This window comes from Echiichthys vipera (genome assembly GCF_963691815.1).
Source record: "Echiichthys vipera genome assembly, chromosome: 17".
Classification (NCBI taxonomy): Eukaryota; Metazoa; Chordata; class Actinopteri; order Perciformes; family Trachinidae; genus Echiichthys; species Echiichthys vipera.
In genome coordinates this window covers 26,055,872-26,080,566 of record NC_139842.1, presented here as the reverse complement: position 1 = coordinate 26,080,566, position 24,695 = coordinate 26,055,872, and the positions used below count along the sequence as shown (strand labels likewise).

Here is a 24,695-nt window from a genome sequence, read left to right as displayed (position 1 = left end):
TTTTGTTGTTGTTTTTTTGTTTTTACATAGTTGCTAAGATGGCTGAGAAATCTAATACCCTATTAATTTTTCTATCATTTATTATTAAACTGTTGAATTTAACAGATGGAGGGAAACAAGAAATATCAGCCAAAAAAACAATTGCCCAAAAACAACCGGCATCCTATATCAGCCATCAGCTGCCCTGATTTCTAAAGATCACCATCGACCATAGAAAAACCCATATTGTTTTCCATTAGTTTGACCATTACCTCTGCAAAGAACATTCACTTACCTGAATGCACAGTTAAATGTACAGGAATTTGTCATTGCAACCTTGATGAGCTAATTGCCAGTCAGCAATATAATGACTAAGTTATTCATACAATAATGTAGGACACTGTAGGACATACAGTGCACCTGATATTTGTTGCTTTTTGTTTTTCAATATTTGGTTGCAGATGAGCCTGCGTGATAATCGGCTTAACCTGCTCATGTCTTATAATTAAACCTTAAACCCAGTTTAGGAGTATCGCCCTCCTGAATGTCGAAGGGAAGATCTTCTTCTCCATCCTGGCCAAGAGGTTGACCAGCTACCTCACAGGAAACGGGTACATCGACACCAGCTACCAGAAGGCAGGTGTGCCAGGCTTCTCAGGGTGTGTGGAACACTCTGCAGTCATATGGGAGCAGATCCAAAGGGCGAAAAGAGAGAGAGGTCACCTGCACGTTGTGTGGCTCGACCTTGCCAACGCATATGGGTCAGTCCCCCACCATCTCATCGAATTCGCCTTGGACTTCTACCATGTCCCAGTTTGTATAAGAGCCCTTGTGGCCAAGTACTTTGGAGACCTCCAGATGTGCTGCACCCATCAGGACTTCACAACAGGCTGGCAACAGCTGGAAGTAGGCATTGCCATGGGATACTCAATCTTGCCCATCCTTTTCGTCGCAGCCTTCGAGATCATCCTCATAGGGGCTAGGAAGATGGTCGGAGGAGTGAAACTGCCGTCAGGACAAAGGCTACCAGCAGTTAGAGGCTACATGGACGATATCACCACCATACTCCAGACAGCAGCATGCACAACAAGACTGCGGAAGACGATCGACAAGCTTGTGGGCTGGGCGCGGATGAAAATCAAACCCCCCAAGTCACGCAGTCTGTCGATCAGGAAAGGAGTCAGAAACGACAACACCATCTTTGTAGCAGGCGGTGAGAAATACCATTTCTGGCAGATCAACCTGTTTGTAGCCTGGGTCGCACCTACACAACAGAGCTCTCTAACAGGCAGATGGGGGGGACTGTGAGGAAGCATCTCGCAGATGGCCTGGCTAAGATCAATCAAAGCCAACTCCCCGGAAAGTACAAAGTTTGGTGTTACCAGTTCATACTGTACCAAATTGTGATGTGGCCACTGAAGATGAGCGAAATCCCTCCTCAATGGTGAGCAAGCTGGACGGGCTGGCAAACTCATTCATCAGGAAGTGGCTTGGACTACCAAGATGCCTCTCGGAGGTAGGCCTCTTTAGTAGCAACACGCTACAACTACAACTGCGATCCATCAGCGTGGGATATAAGCAAGAGAAGGATCGGCTGGTGCTGGAGCTGAGGGAATCCATTGACCAGCTGGTGAGAGCAGAGGGCACCCAGATAAGAACGGGAAGAAAGTGGAAAGTCCAAGAAGAGGTCGACATGGCAATCGGCAGGCTGAAGCACCGCTAGGTGGTCGGCAGAGTCCAGGAGGGTCGAGCAGGCCTTGGGAGGGGCGATGCTCCCTTGTTCTGGTCAAAGGGTTTCAAAGAAGACCGAAAAGCCATGGTGGTGGCGGAAGTGGCAAGAACTGAGTAGGAACGCCTTAACATCAAAGCAGTGTCCCAGGGCCAGCAAGGACGTTGGACGTCATGGGAAGGTCTCACAGACAGGTCCATGTCATGGTCCGACCTATGGAAGATCCCCCAAGCTGGGCTTAGCTTCCTGATCAGAGCAACATATGACACTTTGCCTTGTACCCGAAAACCTCCACCAATGGTTTGGTGCTGAAGCGACCTGTCCCCTTTGCAACAACGTCAACGCAAGCCTCCAGCACATCCTGTCGGGCTGCACAACAGCACTGTCCCAAGGCCGCTACAGGTGGCGACACGACCAAGTGCTGGCAGAGGTATCAGAGTCATGCAGAAAGGAGGCAAACAGCAGACCGTCCGCTCGAGGACGACATCCCATCCAGGTTGCAAGGGCTGGAGAGAGTGTCAGACCCTCCCGCCACAGAGATACAGCAAGGCTCCTTTCACCGGGAAGTGAGTGGACCATGAGGGTTGACTTGGGAAAGCAGCTCCAGTTCCCCAGGGAGATTGTGGAAACATCCCTACAGCCAGACCTCGTCATGTGGTCAGAGGCTTGCAAGACAGTCCTCCTGGTGGAACTCATTGTACCATGGGAGGGGAGGTATGGAGGCTGCTTATGAGTGGAAGCAAGCCAAGTACTCTGATCTGGCAGCAGAGTGCAGGGAGGCGGGCTGGAGAGCTGTTATCTTCCCTGTGGAAGTGGGGTGTAGGGGCTTCGTAGGTTCCTCAACTGCTCGCCTACTCCGCGACATGAGATACACATGAGCGAGGCATCGGAAAGCCATGAAAGAGCTGGCAGAGGAGGCGGAGAAAGGCAGCTTCTGGCTGTGGCTAAGGAGGAAGCAGAAGGGATGTGGGGCAAACACCTAGGGAATCAGCAGGGGGTGGCAGGGATCGCTCCGCCACAAAGAGAACTACTGGGGTTAAAGGAACGAAACGTTGATGAGTGGTGGTCCCCAGCTGATGATCCGTTTAGGCCCCCAGAGGTGTTCAGTGAGGTGTCACTGCGCACCTGTTCAAAAGGCACTGGAGGAGGTGCGTCAGGCAGTAATGCCCAGCTGGAAAACCAACACCTGTATCTTGATATGCTGTATAACAGCGTAGTATGAGCAGCTTTTACTCAGTATTGTTGGTGCTGCAGCAGGATTCAGTGAGACAACAACATTCCACTGACGCATTCAATTACTCACGTGTTGGCACACAGATGGTTCATATAAGAGAGACAGCAAACACACTGAGCTGCCTGCTGCCCTACAAAACTAGTGTTATGATCAGTTCTGTCATAAAACTAAATCTAAAAAGGTTATTAAATCCTGTATAATCTGTCATCAATTATGCCACACTTCCAGTAAAGTAATTCCAGGCTTTATCCCAACACTGCATGGGACTTTGGTCGTTTAAACTAGAATAAACAGTTCAGAATGACATATTTCAAGGAGTGATATCGGTGTTTACAGTTTTGTTTAATTGTGTTTCCATAGCGATGGCGGAGGCCCACCAGGCAGTGGCTTTCCAGTTCACCATAACCCCAGAGGGGATTGACCTGCAGCTATCCTATCAGGCCCTGAACCAGATCTACCTGTCTGGAGTACGATCCTGGAAGAAACGAGTCAGCCGCCTGAGGGTGAGGATGATTGGAACAATACTCTGTGTGACCAATTTTAGAGTTTAGACATTTTTGGAAAGTCAGGACATTTTGACTGGTCCTCACTTACTCAAAGGCCCTTTTGGGGGTTAAGACTTGGTTCTAAGGTTCAGGTCTGAATTTGATTTAGGTCAAGTTAAGGATCGACGTTAGGCATTTAGTTGTGATGGTTAAGGTCAGGGGAAGGGGCAGGGGAATGTCTTCTGTCAGGTTCCTCACAAAGCTACATGTACTGAAATGTACGGCCATTTACAGGGTAGATTTAATGACATTTGATGTTTGATAACTAGATTAAAGCTGAGCTCCAACACGTTTGCAATTTAAAAGGTCTGTGATGCACATTGCGTTTGGTCTTTTTTGTTTTCATGGTAACTGAACAAAAAAACTTGCTGCTACTTTCTAGCTCAGAGTGACACAATGCTATTTTTCAACAGAGTATTTAAGCTATCAGAAAAGTTTTAAACATAAAGATTTGGTAAGCACTGTAATACCCTTCCTTAGGTACTTAATTTATCAAAGTGCCTCAAATCACTTTTATTTATATAGCAGACAATGACGAGTTTGTTACAGAGCATTTTATAATCTGTACAACATACAGCACCCACTATCCCCACTCCCCTGGAGGAGGTGTGTAGGGATGTAATTTGTGTATGGAGAGGAGCTAAATGCAGACAGCTTTATTACAGAGCTCATATTCCCATCTGTATAGGTTAGGGATGAAGAGCCTTTCCTGACATGTACTGACAAGCATTTCTGCCCCTGATGACATAGGCATAGCTGTTTATTATGTGCATGTGCAGTTGTGTGTTATGCTCAAAAACAAGCTCCTCTCTTTACTAATCGTGCCAGTACATGCATGTGGATGTTCTGATGCCAAACATTGTTCAATCCCACAAAATGCATTTTTCTTCTTGTCCAATGGACCAATGTGGCATGTTTACCTTTTTGGAGAATGTACATGTACTGTATTTGATGTTATGGCCCAGCTGTTAAAACATCTTGCATTTGAAGAATGGACTCAATATGCACCCCATATGTTGGATCAAGTGGATACAGAATGCTGAATAGACAGAATCATACATGTTACTTTAATGTTACATGAGGGGAAATGTGAAGGGGGCGTCAGAGTTTATTATTTTTTGTTTCAGCTGTTTTACCCCAGTGTAAAAGGGGGAAAAAAAGGTTAATTCATTAATGCCTTTTGTTTCTGCTTCTGTGCTAACAGAACAGGGTGATCAAGGGAGTGTACCCTGCCAGCCCTTCCTCATGGCTCTTTGTCGTCATAGCGATCCTGGCCACCATGTACATGCGCTCAGATCCCAGCATGGGGCTCATCACCAAGATACAGCAACACCTGCCACTAAGGTACATAGAAACACAGGGACCTGTCTTTACCTTCTTTAGATAGAGGGTACAACTGTACTTTTCTCTTTTGCATATAAAGATGTTGGTCCATGTAATGTCATTCTTCTTAGGAGCACATGGGTATCTGAGGCCCTGTTTACACTTGGTTTTAAAATGCATCAGATCACAAGTGGAGAACACTAAATACAAGCGTAAAGGACCACTAATATCCTGTCCCTCACACCTCTTGCTGAGGTTATGTAGGAAGCATTTCTCCACCCATACATGATTTTAAAGCCAAAATTAAGCAGCTAATGCTTGTAGCAGGCTAGCTGCTGAGTCGCTCCTGCAGCTCCCTGCTGCTCCCTGCTTCCACCTGGTCCCAGCATGAGGAGAGAAAAGAGAAGAGAGCAGAAGCAACTGTAGATGACAGCTAAACACAGTAAAGACTCTCACACCGAGTTTAAATGCAAACACTGTGCTGCAACATGTGTCTTTCAGTTAACTGTAATTAAGGGCATTATTCTTTAAGGATTCTATCCTACATTTTTGAAACAAAAAAACAAATATCAAAATTACAAAAATGATAACCAAATAAAAGCTGGAACTCATAATGTCTACAGATGCATCTTGGTATTGCCATGTGGTTGTTTCTTATGCCTTTAAGGTCGCTTTCACACCTTGACTTCAGTGGACTCAGGGGGAAAGATGCAACATTGTTGCATTTTTCTTAATAATCTGGTTTGTACTTTTCTTTTTTTTAAAGTGGATTAAACATCACATCACGGCTTTGATACGGCCGGGTACTTAAGGTAACCTAGCAACGTGCTTGTTGGGGGGACTTCAATATGGGGCAGGATGTGACTCTTGACAGAACTTCTCCTACACAGACTACACTGTAAAAACATATGCATCACAGTTGAGAAAAAACGAAGAAAACTTTCCCATGGGGATATCTAAACCTCCAGGGATCAGAAATTCCCATGTACACCATACATTCTCCCAATTGATTTCTTCTTAATCGATAACAACCTCCTCGACTGTGTGAATGCATGTGAATATCACCCAATAGTCACTTCTGACCACGGCATTCTGTGGGCAGCACTTAAAGCTACTGTTTGAGGACAAGTGATATCCCATATTTCTCAAATGAGAAGGGCTGAACGGGCTAGGCTGGTGGAAATTGCGGAGGAACTGGTAAAACTCGATGGAACTTACTCTATCTCTCCACCCCACCACCCTCCTCTATATAAGAAACGGCTACTACTGCATTGAGAACACAGCCTCTTAATGACACGTGTAGTGGAGAGACAGCTGCCAGAATCTAAACAAACCTTTTTTGAGCAGGGAAATGAGGCAAGGAGACTCCTTGCGCAGCAGGCCCGCACAGCTAGTGCTTCCAGACTAATCTCTAAAATTCAACTACCAGACGGTAGCCACACTTCTGATCCAGTGATGATCAACAAGTCTTTTTCTGATTTTTACACCTCATTATGTACTTCTGAATGCAACCCAAATACTGCAGTGGCCCCCAACCCCTTGGACTGCTTAACGTACCCTCAGATTGATATAAATATCTCTAGGGAGCTCGGTAGACCCATCGCTCTGTTGGAGGTGCACGAAGCAATCAAGTCGATGCAGAACAGGAAATCTCCTGGTCCAGATGGTTTTACAGTTGAGCTCTTTAAGACGTACTCGATGCTTTTAGCTCCCATCCTGGTGAGAATGTTCAATGACTCCTTTACTGAAGGCAGACTGCCAGCGACCTTGTATGAAGCATCTATTTCATTGCTCCTGAAGAAAGACAGGGATCCTACTTCATGTGGCAGCTACCGGTCTCGCTTCTAAACATTGATTGTAAGATATTTGCTAAGGTCCTCACCCTCCGCCTCCAAAGTGTGATGTCATCGATGATTTCACAAGACCCGACCGGCTTCATATTAGGGAGACATCCATTCTTCAACACCAGAAGGCTGCTCAACATCATATTCTCACATGGATCGGACACTCCTGAGGTCGTAGTGGCGCTATATGCAGAGAAAGCCTTCGACCGGATAGAGTGGGGCTTCCTATTTTATAATTTGGAGAAATTTGGCTTTGATCCTAATTCTATTTCTTGGGTTAAGCTTCTGTATGTAACCCCCTCTGCATCTGTAAACACTAATGGTGTCGCTCAGCATGTTTCCCTCTCAGGGGTGGGACTTGGCAGGGCTGTCCGCTCTCACCCTTGTTGTTCAACATAGCCATCGGCTCGTTAGCCATCTGGCTTAGAACCCAGAATGAGTTTGAAGGCATCACTCGTTTTGGTCTAATCCACAAACTCTCCTTACATACAGATGACCTTCTCTTATTTATTTCAAACCAAACAACCTCTCTCCCCCCAGTTTTATCAATCCTGTATCATTTTGGACACGGGGTATAAATTGAATATTCAGGAAAGTGAATTATTCTTTGTCAACAACTTGGCGAGATCACTCCCACAATCCATATTCCCCTTTGAAACAGCTGACGAGGGGTTCAAGTATTTGGGGGTATTTATCACCAGCTCCTTCAGGGACCTTTTTCAAAAGAACTTCGAGCAGCTAATAGATAAATGCAAGTCCTGTCTAGATGGGCAGGCCTCCCCTTGTCCCTTGCAGGTCAGGTTAATGTTATTAACATGGTCAATTTACCAAAGATTCTGTACCCTTTTCAACACCTCCCAATTTGTCTTAACAAAAATCGTTCTTCACTAACCTGGACCAACAACGCCTTTCTATCTGGCAAAATAAACCAGCCCTGACAAAAAACATATTCTTCACTCCCTAAACCTGAAAGGGGACTAGCACTCTCTTGTTTCCACAACTACTTCTAGGCTTGCAACATTAATAAACTTTTATATTAGCTCTGCGGTGAAGTTGCAGACATCTGACCGCCCTGGGCTCATACTGAGATAACATCTTCCTCCTGCTTTTTGAACTCTACGATTTGCTCACAGCTCCCTATAACTGCCCACAAGGTCTCATCGACTCTGGTTGTCGTTAATGCCATTAAAATTTGGAAGCAGTACGGCTTGGGGGTAGACATTACTGATGACCAGTGGAGGGACATTCTAAAACTGGTCCACTCATCCTCGATTTGTGCCAAGTACGGCCTATTACAGTAAAAAGTGCTTCATAGAGCCCGTTTCACCAATAATAAGTTGGCTAAGATATACCCTAGTCAAAGTGATGCTTGTAACCACTGTAAGCAGTCCCCAGCCGGCGACGCACACATGTTCTGGAGGTGCCTGAAGCTTGCTGAATTCCACAAAACCTGGGATCCACTGCTAGCTTTTATTAGCAATAGTATTACTGTTATTCCTGACGATGCGGAGGACACTTCCTAGTACTGAAAGGAGAGACCCCCCCGCCCCCCTTTATTTATTTTTTGCTGTCCTGTTTCTTTGTTGACGTTAAATATTTCTGCTATTTGTTTTAGTGTGTTTCTCTCTTTTTTTTTGTACTTTATCTTACGTTATCTACTTATGTTACATGTTATTTGGTTGCTTGGTTGTTTTTTTAATTGTGACCGTGTCTGACATGGGTTGTTGGGAGGGATAGCGGGATTCATGTTGGGCTTTTTCTGTTTTTATCTGTGGTTTCCTTTTTTTTCCACCTTAAAGCAGATGTACTGTAAATGTGTTTTACCTGTTTCTGTGTTCTGGTCTACAAAAATCAATTAAAAAATTGTAAGAAAGAAAAATGTTCGGTCCGCACAAGAGTTTGGTTGAGCTTTCACACCACCCATAACCAACCACATTATCCATGGAAATGAACCAGGATTTGTTTAAAGTGGACCAAACAGGTCAGGTGTGAAATCAACCTACGGTTCTCATATTATCCCATCATATACATTCAAACTGACAGATTTGTTTTTACACTGTTGATATATAATTAGAGGGCGACACAGTGCTGTAGTGGTTAGCACTGTCGTCCCCCACAGCGAGAAGGTTCCCGGCTGGGGCTTTTCTGTGTGGAGTTCTCCCCGTGTCTGCGTGGGTTTTCTCCGGGTTCTCTGGCTTCCTCCCACAATCCAAAAGACATGCACGTGTTAGGTTAATTGATTACTCTAAAAATTGTCAGTAGGTGTGAATGGTTGTCTGTCTCCGTTCGTCTCTCTGTGCCCTGTGATGGACTGGCGTCCTGTCCAGGGTGTACCCCTCCTCACGTCCGATGTCAGCTGGGATCGGCTCCAGCCCCCCACGAACCCGACAGGGACAAGCGGTTGAAGATGAATTAATAAATTAATTATATATAATTATTATTATATATCTACAGTATATCAGTGTCTCCCTCAAAAATCCAGTGTTAGTTGAGCTATACTTGAATTTGCTGCCAGCTGCAAGTGACAGGAAGGAGGAACAAGAATTGATCAAAGCAAACATTACTTGTGAGTACTTATAACAGAGTCATTGTTTGGTAGTGTGGGTGTGGTAGCTGCACTTGAACTTTCCCCTACTTCCCTACCAGTCTATTCACTTACTGTAGCTCTACTCTCTACCTCACACAAACACACCTGCTACATTGTACATTCCACCTTGATAATATTCATTCTGGAGTAAAGTTGCCAATGTAAAGTATAAGCAACAGGGTATTAGCCTTGGGACCAGACAAATTTGACTAGCTCACATTTGCTCTATGCAAATTAGTCTGGTGTTGACAGACTAGATATGTGACTTAAAAAAATATGGACAGGATGGCGGTGATGAAGATTGTTATCTTTGTCTCATTGCTGTTGGATGAAACTGCCCGCTGAAAATGCACAGCTCCAGTTTAAAGGCTATTTTATTTTTATGTGATTTCCCATATCAAAATCAATATTAGCATATTGAAAACAATATGGTGGCCTCTGTGAATATACAGCATTGTGACTGAAGAAGAAAGTTTAATAGGTAATAGTTTTTAGTTTTATTTTGCAGCCGTGTTGAGACAGACCATTTACACTTTAATGATAAAACCCTGTGGGGTTATTGCAATGATATATTTCACCACATTATTATACAAGTTTCTATGTGTTCTCTTTTTCCTGATTTCGAATATAATAATATATTTCTCTTCCTAAGTGACCCAGCAGATGTTGCTGTTGATGTGACATGAGAAATGTCTAATGGATACAGAACTTACAGTTTTTTCAGTTTTGACACATAAATTCACTGTTTGTGATATAAGTTGCATTACTGTCCCTGCATCTTTCATTTGACCTCATCACTGTGTGTAGTGTGAATTATCTGCCCTCTGCTGGCTGCAATGAGGCATATACTCTGACAGATTAGTGTCTGTAGTATGTCAAATCTGTTCTGCAGGACATTCATAGGTGCATAAATATTTTGTGACATACTTTTGATTTTTTATTCTTAGGGTTTTTTTCATAAGAACTTCTCACAGTTGGACTTCTTGCACCTGACAATTAGTTTTACTCATGGTGTTTTTATTAAGTTGACAGTTTCTAGAATGTTCTTTAGAAAACTTCAGTCAGAAATAATTTGTTTTGTATGTTTATTTTTTTCCCTAGCTCCTACTTTCAGCTCCAGGTAATATTAAAAAGTGATGCTGAATGTTTAAAAGTGACAGGCATCCTGTTGTATTTATGTAGCCTGTAATTGTTGTTTCCCTCTCCTACTGTCCAGTCTCCATGTCTCGCTCAGCGCCCAGGGTCAGACCATGCTATCAGCGCTGGTCTTCAGCACTCTGCTGTGGCTTTCCCTCATCCTCGCGCTCAGGTTCTGCCTCAAACTGCTTCTCTCCTACCACCAATGGATGTTCGAGCAGCACGGCCGAGTTTCCAACACCACGAAAATCTGGGTGGTAAGTCATGCTTCTACTATCACAGTTCCAGCCGGTGGCTGCACTGCAGAGGTTGTTTTAGGTCAAATTTGGACTCAAAATTGAATTTAATTTAGTGCTAGGTTAGCTGGTTTTAACAACATGGTATCTAACACCTGGCAAAGGAGGCTTTAAAATGTCATCTTATTGTTACATATAATCCCAGTTAATTTGTTGAAATCATACATGAGGTGTCTGTTATGTTAAAGTCTGTAAAGTAAATTCAGAGATTTGTTTCAAAGCACATTATACATGTAGGAAAATGATTGCTGCCAACATGTAAAAAGACTGTGATTCATGTAATACTGAGAGAGACTTTGCCAAAAAAGCAAAAGCCAGAATCATGCCTAAAAGCACCTCCAGCGGACACGCGAAAAGAGTAGAGAGTGCTTAAGTCATAAATTTGGCTGAGTGTTTAACAACACATTTTTCTGTAGTGCAACAAACTCAGATCCCACGTTTATTATATCAGAAAAGTCACAAACCTCTGTCTGTTTCTCTCAGACTCTGCTGGGATTATTATCAAGCAGGAAACCGCTGCTGTACAGCTATCAAACCTCTCTGCCTCACCTGCCTGTTCCTGCCATCAAAGACACACTGAACAGGGTGAGCAGACACACACCGGTACACATGCTTAGACATATAGTCATGGACACACACACACACACACACACACACACACACACACACACACACACACACACACACACACACACACACACACACACACACACACACACACACACACACACACTTGTATACAGTATCTATGTATAATTATCTAAAAATGAAATGAAGAAATGAAATTGCAGCTCGGAAATTGATAATAATTTCATAACTTCAGAAGCAGATTTTGACTGATTCTGTTACTCACACTCTCTCTCTCTCTCTCTCTCTCTCTCTCTCTCTCAGTACCTGAGGTCAGCGCGCCCTCTGCTGACTGATCAAGGGTTTAAACGAATGACTGAACTGGCCAATGAGTTTGAGTCTAACCTGGGAAACCGCCTGCAGCGCTACCTAAAACTCAAAGCTTTGTGGGCCACCAACTATGTAGGTGTTCTCAGTCACGCACTAGTGCTGAAAAAATTATGCGAGTGACCGAGCAAAAATTTTGGCAAGTGAAATGCCAGATTGTCCAGCTTGAGTTCCAGTTTCTTAAATGTGAATAGTTTCTGGGGGGGTTGCATTCTCTTATTACAGTAATAAAATTCCACTTCCACCACTGTAAAATACCGACAATATATTTCCACTAAAAGTATTTGTCCATCCATTATCAACTGCTTGTCCCTATCAGGGTCTCGGGGGGCTGGAGCCGATCTCAGCTGACATTGGGCGTAAGGTGGGGTACACCCTGGACAGGACGCCAGTCTATCACAGGACACATAGAGACAAATAGAGACAGACAACCACTCACACTCAGAGTCATCAATGAACCTAACACGTGCATGTCTTTGGACTGTGGGAGGAAGCCGGAGAACCCGGAGAAAACCCACACAGACACGGGGAGAACTCCACACGGAAGGGCCCCAGCCAGGATTTAAACCAGGAACCCTCTTGCTGTGAGGAGACAGTGCTAACCACCACTCCACCGTGCCGCCCTCTTAAAAGTATTTTTTTTAGTGGAAATATAGTGTCGGTATTGCAGCACTGAATACTGGACTAATTTGCTATTAGTCACTTACACAGAAAGGAACTAGGGTCCAGGATGAATAATACTGAAATTCCCCTCCCCCTTTACCCTTTTATGTAGTCCTGCATTTCATAGCATTGCTATACTTTCCACAGCGACATTTATCTTACTCAATCATCTATTGGCTGATATTCAGTGTATGGTTCTGGAAAGCTTTGGTATTTTCTATTTAAAAAAATAAATCTCCTCATCTCTCTACAGGAAGTGTTTTGTTTTGTTCCCTGTTTATGTTGAGTGAATAAGTTCCCGTTGTGATTCCAGGTGAGTGACTGGTGGGAGGAATACATCTACTTGAGGAGCCGAGGTCCCATCATGGTCAACAGTAACTACTATGGCATGGTAACTAGCTGCCTTTTCGCAGTATTGCAGTTTAGAAAAGTACCAGAGTCGATCTTGTGTTTTACTGTATATGTTCTTTTTGCAGTTTAAAGTATACTGGCAATTAAGTTGAGCCAAGACGGAGGATAACATCTCTTTTTCTTTACCTTGTATAACATCGTAACATTTTTCTCCATTTCTTCTTATGTCTTCAAAAGCATAAATCCTCTGAGCCTGTTTTTGTTTTATTTCTAATATCCTGTGTGATTGCCCTCCAGGATTTTCTCTACGTGACCCCGACCTGCGTACAGGCGGCCAGGGCAGGCAACACCATCACTGCCCTCCTGCTCTACCGCCGAAAGGTCAACCGGGAGGAACTCAAACCGGTAAGACCGCGTTGAATTGTGTAATGTGAAGCCATAATGTCTAACTTATCTATATCAGGACTATTGATGATATCACTTCTAAAGTCAGTGAATAGAGACGATATGGAGACAAGTTTCTCACAAGTGATGTGAAGCAGGTTAATGATTCTTTAGAGCAGTGTTTCCTAAACTTTTTTCTGATGACCTGCTTTTTTAAAATGACAAACCATCGCGGCCCAAGTCACAATCAGCCTCACATGTACAAGCTAATTTTGTGCATAAATTCACATTCCTGAACATTGTTACTGCCATTTCATTATATTATTTTAAATAGTACAACCAGCCATTTGGAAGAGATATACGTTTGTTTTATGCATGCGTTGTTGAAGCATAGCCTATATATATGTTACACACTTCATAAATGAGACCGTTAACAGGTTTCTCATTTTTATTTCCTATCATCAGTAGAACAAAATGAGACAATAAGTGTATTTAGGCGAAGTTAGGTCTGCATTTCTCTTTATTTTGTTTAAAGCCGTTATTTCTGTACAGTTTCTGATAAAGATCAGGCTACACTGATGTTATTACTATTTTTAGCTAAATTTAGATTCTAGTGGTGGCTGCGTAGCATTGTTTATGACTTGTCTTTCCAATAACTCAAGAGCGTTGTAAAGTCCAAAAGACCGATGTAATCATTTCCAAAATTCATAACATGTTTCTATCTAAGGAATTATTCACTATTATTTATTATTATTCATTATTCGCTTAGCCTTTCTGATACAACATTTTCACAATCAAAACTGTTTCTCTCTCCTGCTTGCCAAACACAAAAGGAAGCATGCGCCTGTGTAACTGGGCGCATTTATCCCCCATGTCAAAACAGGTTACTGTGGTAATGTTATCACGGTGGTGGTGGAATGGTGGAATGGCAGAATGACGGTAACTGTGACGTGTAGTAGAAATGCCAGCAGACTATTCTAGGTCTGCAACTGCCAGGACATGACATAACAAAATCTCATCATGCAGCTCTGTTATTACCAAAGTCAGATGTTTCTGCAATACTTTCCTTAAAAAGAAAGGAAAGCGATAGAGCTAGCTCCCATTCGCCAACTCACATCAAATGAATGCCATAAAATGTACATTCCTAAAGCATTCATCAAACACAAATTAATACAGAATAGATACTTTTTTACCAGCTAATCAGTGTTGGTAAAATAAAAACTAAATTAATACTCTGAATATGAGGCCTGCCGTCATGCTTCTTTAAGCATAACTCTCTTCTCTTCTTGAAAAAAATACTGAGAGAATGTTGCGCTTCTAAACAATAAATATTAATAACAGATGTGTGTGTTTTTACTCTGTCAGAGTCGTGTTCCAGGCACTGTCATCCCTCTGTGTGCCGCTCAGTGTGAGAGGATGTTCAACACTACACGTCAACCAGGAGTCGAGACTGGTAACACGTTTACATACATACCCACAAAAAGCTGCACACATTTTACTGCTTATGATTCCCACACATGACTATTCTGTTGATACGACTGCTGAGCCACTGAAATAATCCTCCATTCCTCCTCAGATGTGCTCCAGCACTGGCAGGACAGTGAGTTTGTGGCAGTGTATCATAAGGGGCGCTTTTTTCGCCTGTGGGTGTACCGGGCAGGCCGGCTGCTGTCTCCCAGGGAGATCGAGCACCAGATCCAGAGAATCCTGGATGACCCTTCTCCACCGCAACCTGGAGAGGAGAAACTGGGAGCTCTCACTGCTGGAGACAGGTAGGAACAGTAGGGTGGGGGTATGCTCTGGCATAGTATATATTGGAATGTATTAGTTTATTTTGCATGTAGGCGCATTGTATCGCTTACTTGAATTACTTACTGTTTAATGTGTTTTGTTCAGTAGTAATGGCTGGAATTCATGCTTACTATTGGATTGTTTAGATCAGCATTATTTGTAAAATGACAGAAGGAAAACATACATATTCTAAAATTTTGATCAATGGGTAACGTTTTTGCGCTTCGGTGGCCGCCATGTTTAAAGTAAATTGTAAACACTTTTTTTAAAACTTAATTTGCTAATTTTCACAAATATAATACAAATATAGAAGAACAATTTGGCATTGTACTTGACAAAGAGAGGAATGTATATATAAGGCAGTCAATTCTCTTTTCAATAAACATTACAATTTTAAATCATGATGACATAACATAAGAATACTTAGATACACAATGAAATATAAAGGCATAGACTAAAACAATAAGTGAAGCAAAAATGAGTACATACAAAGAAATTAAATTTAAAAAGTGGGCTATATTGTTACTTTTCTTTAAAATAATCTTGTAATGTATCAGTGGTATAAGTACATTTCTTATTAATATCAATCAATCAACTTTATTTATATGACATTTTTTTTATACTTTGACAGTACTACAAAGTGCCTCACAGAAAATAAAAGCATAGTAAAAACAAAAACAAAATAAAACATGGAAGATGAAACACCATGAAAACCCAAACCTCCCACCCCCCAAAATATACACACAGAGATACACACACACTCCAGCTGATATATACATGTACTTTTATATTTCATATTTGAAGCATTTCATGTCTTCCAAGATTGTCCTGCGAATGAGATTGAAACATTCTTTATACAAATATTTCAAAGGATGCTGTATTATAATTAGCTCCTATTTGAAATGAGGCAAAAAAAATATATAAAAAAATCTTAGATCTTCTCAGAGTTCAACAAGTCTTCTTAATCATAAAAGGACATCTGGAGTTTCCATTTTATGAACTTCCTATGCGTTTGAGCCCTTTCTGTAGCCTCTGTTACTGTGTAATTTAGAAATGTCTTTTCTGTTTGGTGAGCATTTGTGATCAATCACACACACACACACACACACACACACACACACACACAAACACATACACACACAAACACATACACATACACATACACACACACACACACACACACACACACACACATGTAAAATATACAGACTCTAAACGATATTCATAATGAAATGTCGCCCCATCCCAGGGTTCCTTGGTCTCAGCTGAGGAAGCAGTATTTCAGCTCCGGCATTAACAAGCGATCACTGGATTCCATCGAGAGGTCAGCCTTCTTCGTAACCTTGGATGACGAAGAGCAAGGCATGAGGGGAGAGGATCCAGTGGGAAACTTAGACCGCTATGCCAAGTCCCTGCTGCATGGCAAATGTTACGATAGGTGAGGAGGATACACTGGAAAGACATTAGATGGGTGTTGAGGAACAGTTTTAAGCTGATATCACAACCATATAAACAACAAACAAACCCAGTATGAGGTCACACTTCTTTTGGCTGCTATCGAAATCCCCCCAGAAACCCACTGGTGAAATCATACTTTGTCAGCCTCCAAAACTGTGGAACCACCTACAATACAGAGTTAGATCTCTTTTGTGTGTCATTATGAGCATGCTGGCATGCTGATGTTGATTTACAGCCTTAAAGAGCAGCATGTATGGCTGCAGACTCTAAAGCCCTTTCTAACAGGACTAGTTTAATGTGGGGACATGGGGTAAAATAGTCTTATCCCAGGACGTCTGTAATATAAATAAAATTAAAATAAATTTATACAGGAAAGAAATCCCTGATTCTACCAGGAGTGGGAGGTTTTTTTTGTTTTTTTTTTACAGTTTTACAGGTGAGAATTGCAATATTTTTTACTGACAATCTCCACAATAATTACTAACATTATCCTGATTTATGATTTCATCAGGATACGAGTCCACTGAAAGATGATAAATGATCATATTAAATTATCGCCCGGCCATAAGACATTATGTTCATTTGTACAAGTATTTCTTCTCACATTTTCATGAATATTGTGCATATATCGTGTGATTCAAATACGACATTGTTTGATTATATTAGTACCCATTTAATTATTATTTCTCAAAGTCTAAGCTGTTTTTCTTCTGTAAATACAAGATAATAATATCTCAGATTCTTTCCCTATTTCCATCTGTCTTCTGTCTTCCCTCAGGTGGTTTGATAAATCCTTCTCCATTGTGATTTACAAGAACGGGAAGAGTGGACTAAATGCAGAGCACTCCTGGGCTGATGCACCCACAGTGGCTCACCTTTGGGAGGTGTGTGTGTGTGTATGTCTGTGTAAGGTTCCATTTGTCTAAAGTTGGGCATACACTGTACAGTTTCAGAAATGCTGTTGGATTCCCCCTGATACTGTTTGAGTTAATAATCTGTGAGTCAAAGCTCACGATTTATGTGCTCACACTGTTTGGTCCTATCATCAACGACCTGAGTCCTTACACTGTACGTGTAAAATATATTAAAACAGCCTGGCCGTAGCAACTTCATTCAACTCCCTGTCCCACTCTACCCACAAGTTCCTACTGTACATGTATACTGAGGGTTATGATATGTAATGTAAGGATCTCTTCTGCAAGATCTGTTATTTTGAATGGTGGAATGACCAATATATTTAATGACATGTCATGTAGCTCTGACATATCAAAAACTGTTTACTGCTTCTCACAGGTGCAGTGATTAAAAAAAACACTGACTGTGGACTCACATCATACAATGTAGGCCCAGCTTAAGTTGAACTGTTTGTCTGAGCAGTTCTTGTTCTTTGTGCTTTATGCTGTGTGTTAGTGACAGACCACATCCTGTGGCTTGCCTCCTGTGAGAAACTGCCACACATGTACCAAATACAAATGATACACAGAAATCAAAACTATGCTTATAGATAGTCAAGATGTGTTGAGCCAAGTACAAAAAACAGAATACACAGTCATGCAGAATAAAATAATTGGTTAGTCGCTGCCATAATAAGAAAACACCTTAGATATTGCCAGTTCGGTTATAAACTCAATAAAAACAATAATAAGAACATGTATGCTCCCTTCTTCAGTACACCCTGGCCACTGATGCCTTCCAGCTGGGCTACACCGAGGACGGGCACTGTAAAGGAGAGGTGGACCGCTCACTACCTGCACCCCAGAGGCTCATCTGGGACATACCCTTAGAGGTACATACACCCTGCCAGATGTGTCTGTTGAAACATTTTGTCCTCTCTTACTACACATTCATTTGGAAAATTCTACAAAGTAATCCAAAAGCAGCTGACATTTAAATACAAAATGTTAGACATGGTATCATTCTTATAAACTACCTGGCAATTGTTTTGTATCGTCATACTTGTATCACAAGATAGGAAGTATCTCACAAGATACACAGAGCTGAACTTGTATGCTCAGATAAAGAAGCTCTGCATCATGAGGCGATACCAAATAGGTCTTGTCCTGTGTTTTAAAACCCAAAACATGTAAGTTGTAATTTACGTCACAATACTATTTAACTAGAATTTCTCCTTTTGTCCGGGGCATTGAAACCCTGTCGCTGTGAATACTCGACACATGTGTTTAACAAGGAGCGCGCACCTTCTCTTCACTCCGAGCTTCTTACGAATGGACCTTATCTGGCCTGTTTAGCTTCAACAACACATTTATTTAGGTTTGTAGTGAATGAAGAGGTCTGGTTTAGATAATTCATCATTTCAACTTCATGATCAGCTGTTCTCTGCTCATCGCAACACTTTCAATGCGTGCGACAGGAGTAAAACAGAAATCAGGTACTATATTGAGAGTGAAACAGCCACACCTCAGCCAGCAGAAGCAACAGGTGCTTTAGGCAGCTGTTTGTTAAATGTCTATTGTCTTTGCCACAAGAATCTCTTCATTATGGCTCATACGCCTGAATTCTTTGGAATATATTTTTCTTTTAGGGCTATGTTTTTACATAGGGAAATACTTTGGTTGCACTGTTCAGTAGCTTGCAAAATAATTAAAAATCAATGTTTAAAAAAAAACTTGATAAATTTGTGATTTTATTGTAAAAAAAAATTGGTGATATATTTTTTCCATATCGCCAGGGGTGAAAGTAATTTTTATTTCTTGACGGTACTATCATATTGAACCAATAGTGCGCATAGCACACTGAAAAATACACTTAATTTTTTATTATAGTCTACTTATCAAGCATTTACTAGGACTTCTTATCACTCTAGTACTTTTTATCACACTGTTAGTGTTAAAGTCTCAGACTTTGAAACAAACGTCTGTCTGCTTAAACACTTTGATTACCAGCTGCTCACGTTGGCGCAGGTAAGCCGTACACATGCTGCCCCCTCATTGTCTTTCCAGCGAAACACTGCACACATAAAAACAGAATATTTATATTTAATATTTTATAAACATTTTTTTTTCTGTATATGTTGTTTTTATCTGGGAGACAACTAAAACACTTTGGATACCAGCTGCGCATGTTGGTGTAGGATGGTATGGTGATAGGATGTAAGTGCACTATCTCGCTTCTTGTCCGTCGAGTGAAACGATGCATTGAAGGTTGAGACCTAATTCTGAGACAGTTCAGAACAAGTTATATGCAAGGTATACAGGGGAAAACCTGTTGCTTCTGGTAATTTGATGTAATCAGGTGTGTTTTCAAATTGAAAGTGCAAGTTTTTCAGAGACAGTATATCTTTCTTTCCGGTACGGCTTACTTTCACCCCTGCATATCGCCCACTCCTAGTCTGTTCTAACATGGGATTACTCTGTGAGTATTCAGTCTTTGTTTTAGGGCGCTTGGAGGGTAAACTCCATTTGATGTCCCATCATTTGACAGACATTTGTGTTCTTGCGTACAGCTCCACCGGGTACCGTATTTTCCGCACTATAAGGCGCACCTAAAAACCTTAAAATTTTTCAAAAGCTGACAGTGCGCCTTATAATCCGGTGCGCCTTATATATGGACCAATATTGAGCCATAACAGGTCTTGCAACTATGGTAAGCAGCCGCCGACTCTATTTTCCCCCGTAGAAGAAGTAACGCGCGGTGCATGAGATATATGACTGCGCTAGCGTGCCGTTTCATTTCCTTTTTTGTATTTGTGTAAAGACCCCAAAATGGCTCCTATTAAGAGACACGCTTACGACGCAGAGTTTAAACTCAAGGCCATTAGTCACGCAGTAGAACACGAGAATAGAGCAGCAGCGAGAGAGTTTAACATGAACGAATCAATGGTGCGGAAGTGGAGGAAGCAACAAGACGACCTCCCCTGACTGTTTTGTTGGCATTCCCTTTAGCGCAGCTCCATCTATGGATGCATAACGTAACCCCAGCCTCTACTGTAGCGTCTATTCTATGCGCCTTATAATGCGGTGCGCCTTATAGATGTAAAAAGTTTAAAAATAAGACATTAATTGAGGGTGCGCCTTATAATGTGGTGCGCCTTATAGTGCAGAAAATACGGTAATATCAGGTGTTATTATGAACTGTGTTCAGGGTTTTTTCTGCATTATAAATTTTGAGGCTGCCGTCTCACTGAAATTGTCTGCTCGGTGCTGGAATCTTGATTGAAAATCAATAAACTATGGAAGCTCAGTGGTGATGTTTTCAACTTCATATAAAGGGGATATTAATTTTTCATCAACCTCTAAAAAAGAGAGTGGAGAGTTAGAAGTTCAGCTGGTCTCTCGCTCTCTCTCTGAAAAGAGGAATCAATTCTAGTTTTATCTGCATTGGCTTACTAGCAAACCTGTAAGCTGCAGATCAAAATTAGAGAACAAATTATAAATACTTTATCTGACATTATTTTATTTTGCTCATAATTTGATAGAATATCCTCTGTGTCTATACCACTGCTGTACTAGCATGTTTTTTTTAATTAACTAAGGCACCTCTCAAAAAAACTTTATTTTGTGAAAAAAAAAAACGGTGATCAAAATTAGAGAACAGTAACCACTGTGTCAGAAGAGAAGATTTCAACAATGTTTTCTTCTATAGCAGGGGTATTCAACTAAAACACAGAGAGGTCCAGTCAGAGAATATTCAAGTAAAGGTCTGGAACATCATGTCCTTGCGTTAGTGTGTTATATGTTGAAGAAGTCGCATCAGCTTCTGCATGTAAATAACAGATAAGTAAACATATTATAAAACATTATTTTGACACTATTTGTCACTTAGTATTGAAGTGCACAGGTACACAATCCCTCTCAAGAAGTGCTGCATTTTTTTTTAAAGAGAAAATAAATACAATGGCTCTGGAAAAATGTAGCATCTTCAAACAAAATTCTAAACTTGAGAGAAATCAAATTTTTCTTTAACTGTCTCACATTTTGACTGAACAAACTCAACCACTTTTACAATAAAAATCTTTACAAATCATAACATTGAAGACTTTCAGTTTCTCCGTCTTTCCCTTTTATATTCCACTTCCCTTCTTTCTGTTGCTCAGTGAGAAAAATGAACTATAGCTTTTCCTGCCAGGGTTTTAAATCAGGCCTAAATGGTGTCAGGGCCATTCTCATGCACATGTGGAGGTGCTCATTGGTAAGCCTGGACCGATATTTTGTCTTAATTATGTTCATTGTGGAGAAAGCTGCCTCGCAACTGTACGTGGAGCCAAACATGGTCATGATGCACAGGGCTACTTTCCTCAGACCTGGAAAAGCTGACTCAGAAACCATTTGGAACCAGAAAGTGGCAGGGTCAACTCCTCTGAACTGCTCTTTCAGGGCAACATCTGCCTGGAGATCAACCAGTTCCATTTGCAGAGGTGCAGCATTTGCCCACTTGAAGAGCTGTGTGACTTCCTTTGAGAATGCCCTGACATCTGAGATGAGAAATGAGTTCTGAATGAAGATGGTGAGCTGCTGTCAAAAGCAGAAGCCGTCAAAACGTTTGCTAAAGTTAACAATCACGTTATTAACAAAGTCAACAAAGGTAGACACATCTCTCTTTCCCTGAACCTGGTCCTGCACTGCTGGTAAGTGGGCACAGTCTCCTTGCAGGTCTTCGCTGAACAACTCTAGTTTCCTCTGAGAGGAGCACTCAGCTATTATCAGTTCACTAATAGAATTGTTCTTGCCCTGTAGCTTCATATTTAGTTTATTCAGATAGTTTATTCAGATGTGAAGTGATATCCACCAAAAATGCCACATTATTCATCTTTTTCTCATCTTTTAAAAAGACAGAAAACTGTGTTGCCTTCTGATTCTTCAGCGCTACTAAGAATTCTTCTACCTCCCTTCTGATGGACCAAAACCGCTCCAGAACTCTGCCTTTGCTGAGCCATCTCACATTGTTGTGCAGCAAAAGATCATCAGCATTTGCTTCAACATCTCTGAGGAATTCTCTGAGCATACGATGCTGATAGGAAGAGGATGCCCTGAGAAAATTGATGATTTTCATTATTGTGTACATCACCTCAGCATGCTCATCTGACAGGGTGGAACAGAGGCCAGACTGGTGGATTATGCAGTGGTATGCAATGAGCTCAGGATTGTCTTCTCTCAGTCTTGCTACAGCTCTCTCCCTGTCATGTCAGGGGCTCCACCTGTGGTTATGGAAACCACTTGTTTTGACTATATTCCTCGCTTTCTTAACGACTCCTTAATGGCCTGGTATATTTCCTCTCCTCGTGTACTGGTCTGAAGGGTAGTAACACTTAACAGGTCCTCACAGAATGTTTTCTGCTCTTTGTTGAAGAACCTATTATAGACTAACAACTGAGCATTGTCAGACACATCAGTGGACTCATCTACAGCCAAGCCTACACATGGTGCCTCATGGATGGCTTCATTCAGCTGGGCTAGTACATCCTATGTTAAAACCTCACTTTTCATTGTGGCTGATGATGCTGACTTAGGTATTTGCTTTATTTTGTTACACAGCTCTTCTTATTGTTTTCCTTCATATAAGGTTTCAGCTTCGGCACTCATGCACTCCTTGACAACCCCCCCACCAGTAGATGTTTTTTTGTGTTGGGCAGTGAATGAGTGGGTCAGTCTCGGAGCATATCAGACACAGTGGTTGTGTACTGCCTGAGGGAAGAATGAACAGAAATGAGTCTGTCCATTCCGGATTGAAAGCTCTATTTTCGCTATCAACTTTTCTTTTCTTAGATAGTGCCAATTGTGGCTTTTCCTCTCTCTGCTCCCGACTCACTTTCTGACCGTCCGTTCCTCTCTCTGCTCCCGACCCCCTGCTGACCGTCTGTTTCTCTCTCTGATCCCGACTCACTTTCTGACCGTCTGTTCCTCTCTATGATCCAGACTCACTTTCTGACCGTCTGTTCCTCTCTATGATGCAGACTCACTATCTGACCGTCTGTTCCTCTCTCTGATCCCGACTCACTTTCTGACCGTCTGTTCCTCTCTGATCCCGACTCACTTTCTGACCGTCTGTTCCTCTCTCTGATCCCGACTCACTATCTGACCGTCTGTTCCTCTATCTGATCCCGACTCACTTTCTGACCGTCTGTTTCTCTCCCTACTCCCGCCTCACTCTCCCGATTGTATGTTGATCGTCTTTGTTTCTCTCCCCTTCTCCAAATCACTCCTCTGATCGTCTCCTCTCTCTGTACTGCTTTCTTTATCATCCTTTCTGTCTCTCTGTCGCCCTGTCATCCGTCATTCGCCTCTTTATTTTTTGACTGTGACGCTGTTTGCTGCCTGGAATGCAGAGACTTGATTGGCTGAGTAGCATCACGTGGGATGACTTAGCTCGTACGTGATTGGTCAGTTCATTTCCTGATCTCAACCGGAGCAGCCGTAAACACTAGATAGCTGCGCCGAAAAGCTGTGCATGTTAAATTAATTTACCGTAAGAATAAATGGATTATAGATCCAGGTCCGTACAGGATTGCCTCTGGGTCCGGACTCGGACCGCGGTCTGCTAGTTAGTGAACTATGTTCTATAGGATTCAAAAATGAACAGGAAGTGTAGAGGCCACAGCTTTGAATGACTTCAGCACATCTACGCCCACAGGACATCACTAGTTTCTCACACTGCTCTGGTTTGATCTTGGTCTATTCTGACTCAGTCTCTTCCACAGTTCACTAACTGTAGTGGGTTTCTTAGACATTACTTTAACAAGGATTTTCCAGAGATTCTCTATGGGGGTTAGATCTGGACTCTGGACATTTCATTGTTTCAATATTCTTAGCTTAGTGCACTGCTTCACCTGGTTTGCAGTGTGACGGGGGGCATTGTCCTGCATTAAAATTGCAGCTGATTGGGAGACAATTGCAGTGGAGGTATTGCACGTTGCTGGAGGAGGTTCACATAAACTTTTGCATTCAACCTGCTATGGAGCTGAGGCCCAACTCCTGCTGCAGAAAGCGATCAAAGGTAAAATTAATGTTTTGAGGTGCTTTTTGAACATGGGCAGGGACGGGGCGGAGCGAACATGGAGTGGTAGGCTGTTCCAGAGTGTGGGAGCGTTGACGGAGAAAGCCCTGTCCCCAAAAGTCCATAACCGGGTGCGTGGGGTGGCCAGCAGGTCCTTGTCAGAGGACCGCAGGGAGCGTGACTGAGTGTAGGGGTGGAGGAGACATTACTGTGAGGTATTGTGGTCAGAGTCCATGGAGATATTTGTAGGTGAGCAGGAGGATCTTGTAGGCGATGCGTGACTTGACTGGCAACCAGTGGAGCTGTTGTCTGCTAAGGGCCTTGGTGGGCAGACAGGACACCACTGCAGTAGTCCAAACAGGAGGTGATGAAGGCATGTCTCAGTGTCTCAGTTACTGAAGGTGTGAGTGAAGGCCGGAGTCGTGAGATGCTTCTGAGGTGGTAGAAGGCAGACTTGGTGACATTGTTGA

At 42.2% G+C, this 24,695-nt stretch overlaps 1 protein-coding gene across 1 annotated transcript in view; it reads left to right on the top strand.

The window, feature by feature from the left end:
* cpt1a2b (carnitine palmitoyltransferase 1A2b) overlaps window positions 1–24,695 on the top strand; it is a 42,432-nt gene that overhangs the window by 2,956 nt on the left and 14,781 nt on the right. The window contains exons 2-13 of the mRNA XM_083931852.1: window positions 3,303–3,445; window positions 4,692–4,831; window positions 10,458–10,635; window positions 11,158–11,259; window positions 11,566–11,703; window positions 12,605–12,682; window positions 12,940–13,047; window positions 14,392–14,479; window positions 14,603–14,798; window positions 16,067–16,255; window positions 17,054–17,159; window positions 17,945–18,061. Of these exons, the coding sequence (XP_083787978.1) occupies window positions 3,305–3,445; window positions 4,692–4,831; window positions 10,458–10,635; window positions 11,158–11,259; window positions 11,566–11,703; window positions 12,605–12,682; window positions 12,940–13,047; window positions 14,392–14,479; window positions 14,603–14,798; window positions 16,067–16,255; window positions 17,054–17,159; window positions 17,945–18,061 (1,581 nt within the window). The 5' untranslated portion in view covers window positions 3,303–3,304. The remainder of the gene's footprint in view (window positions 1–3,302; window positions 3,446–4,691; window positions 4,832–10,457; window positions 10,636–11,157; window positions 11,260–11,565; window positions 11,704–12,604; window positions 12,683–12,939; window positions 13,048–14,391; window positions 14,480–14,602; window positions 14,799–16,066; window positions 16,256–17,053; window positions 17,160–17,944; window positions 18,062–24,695) is intronic.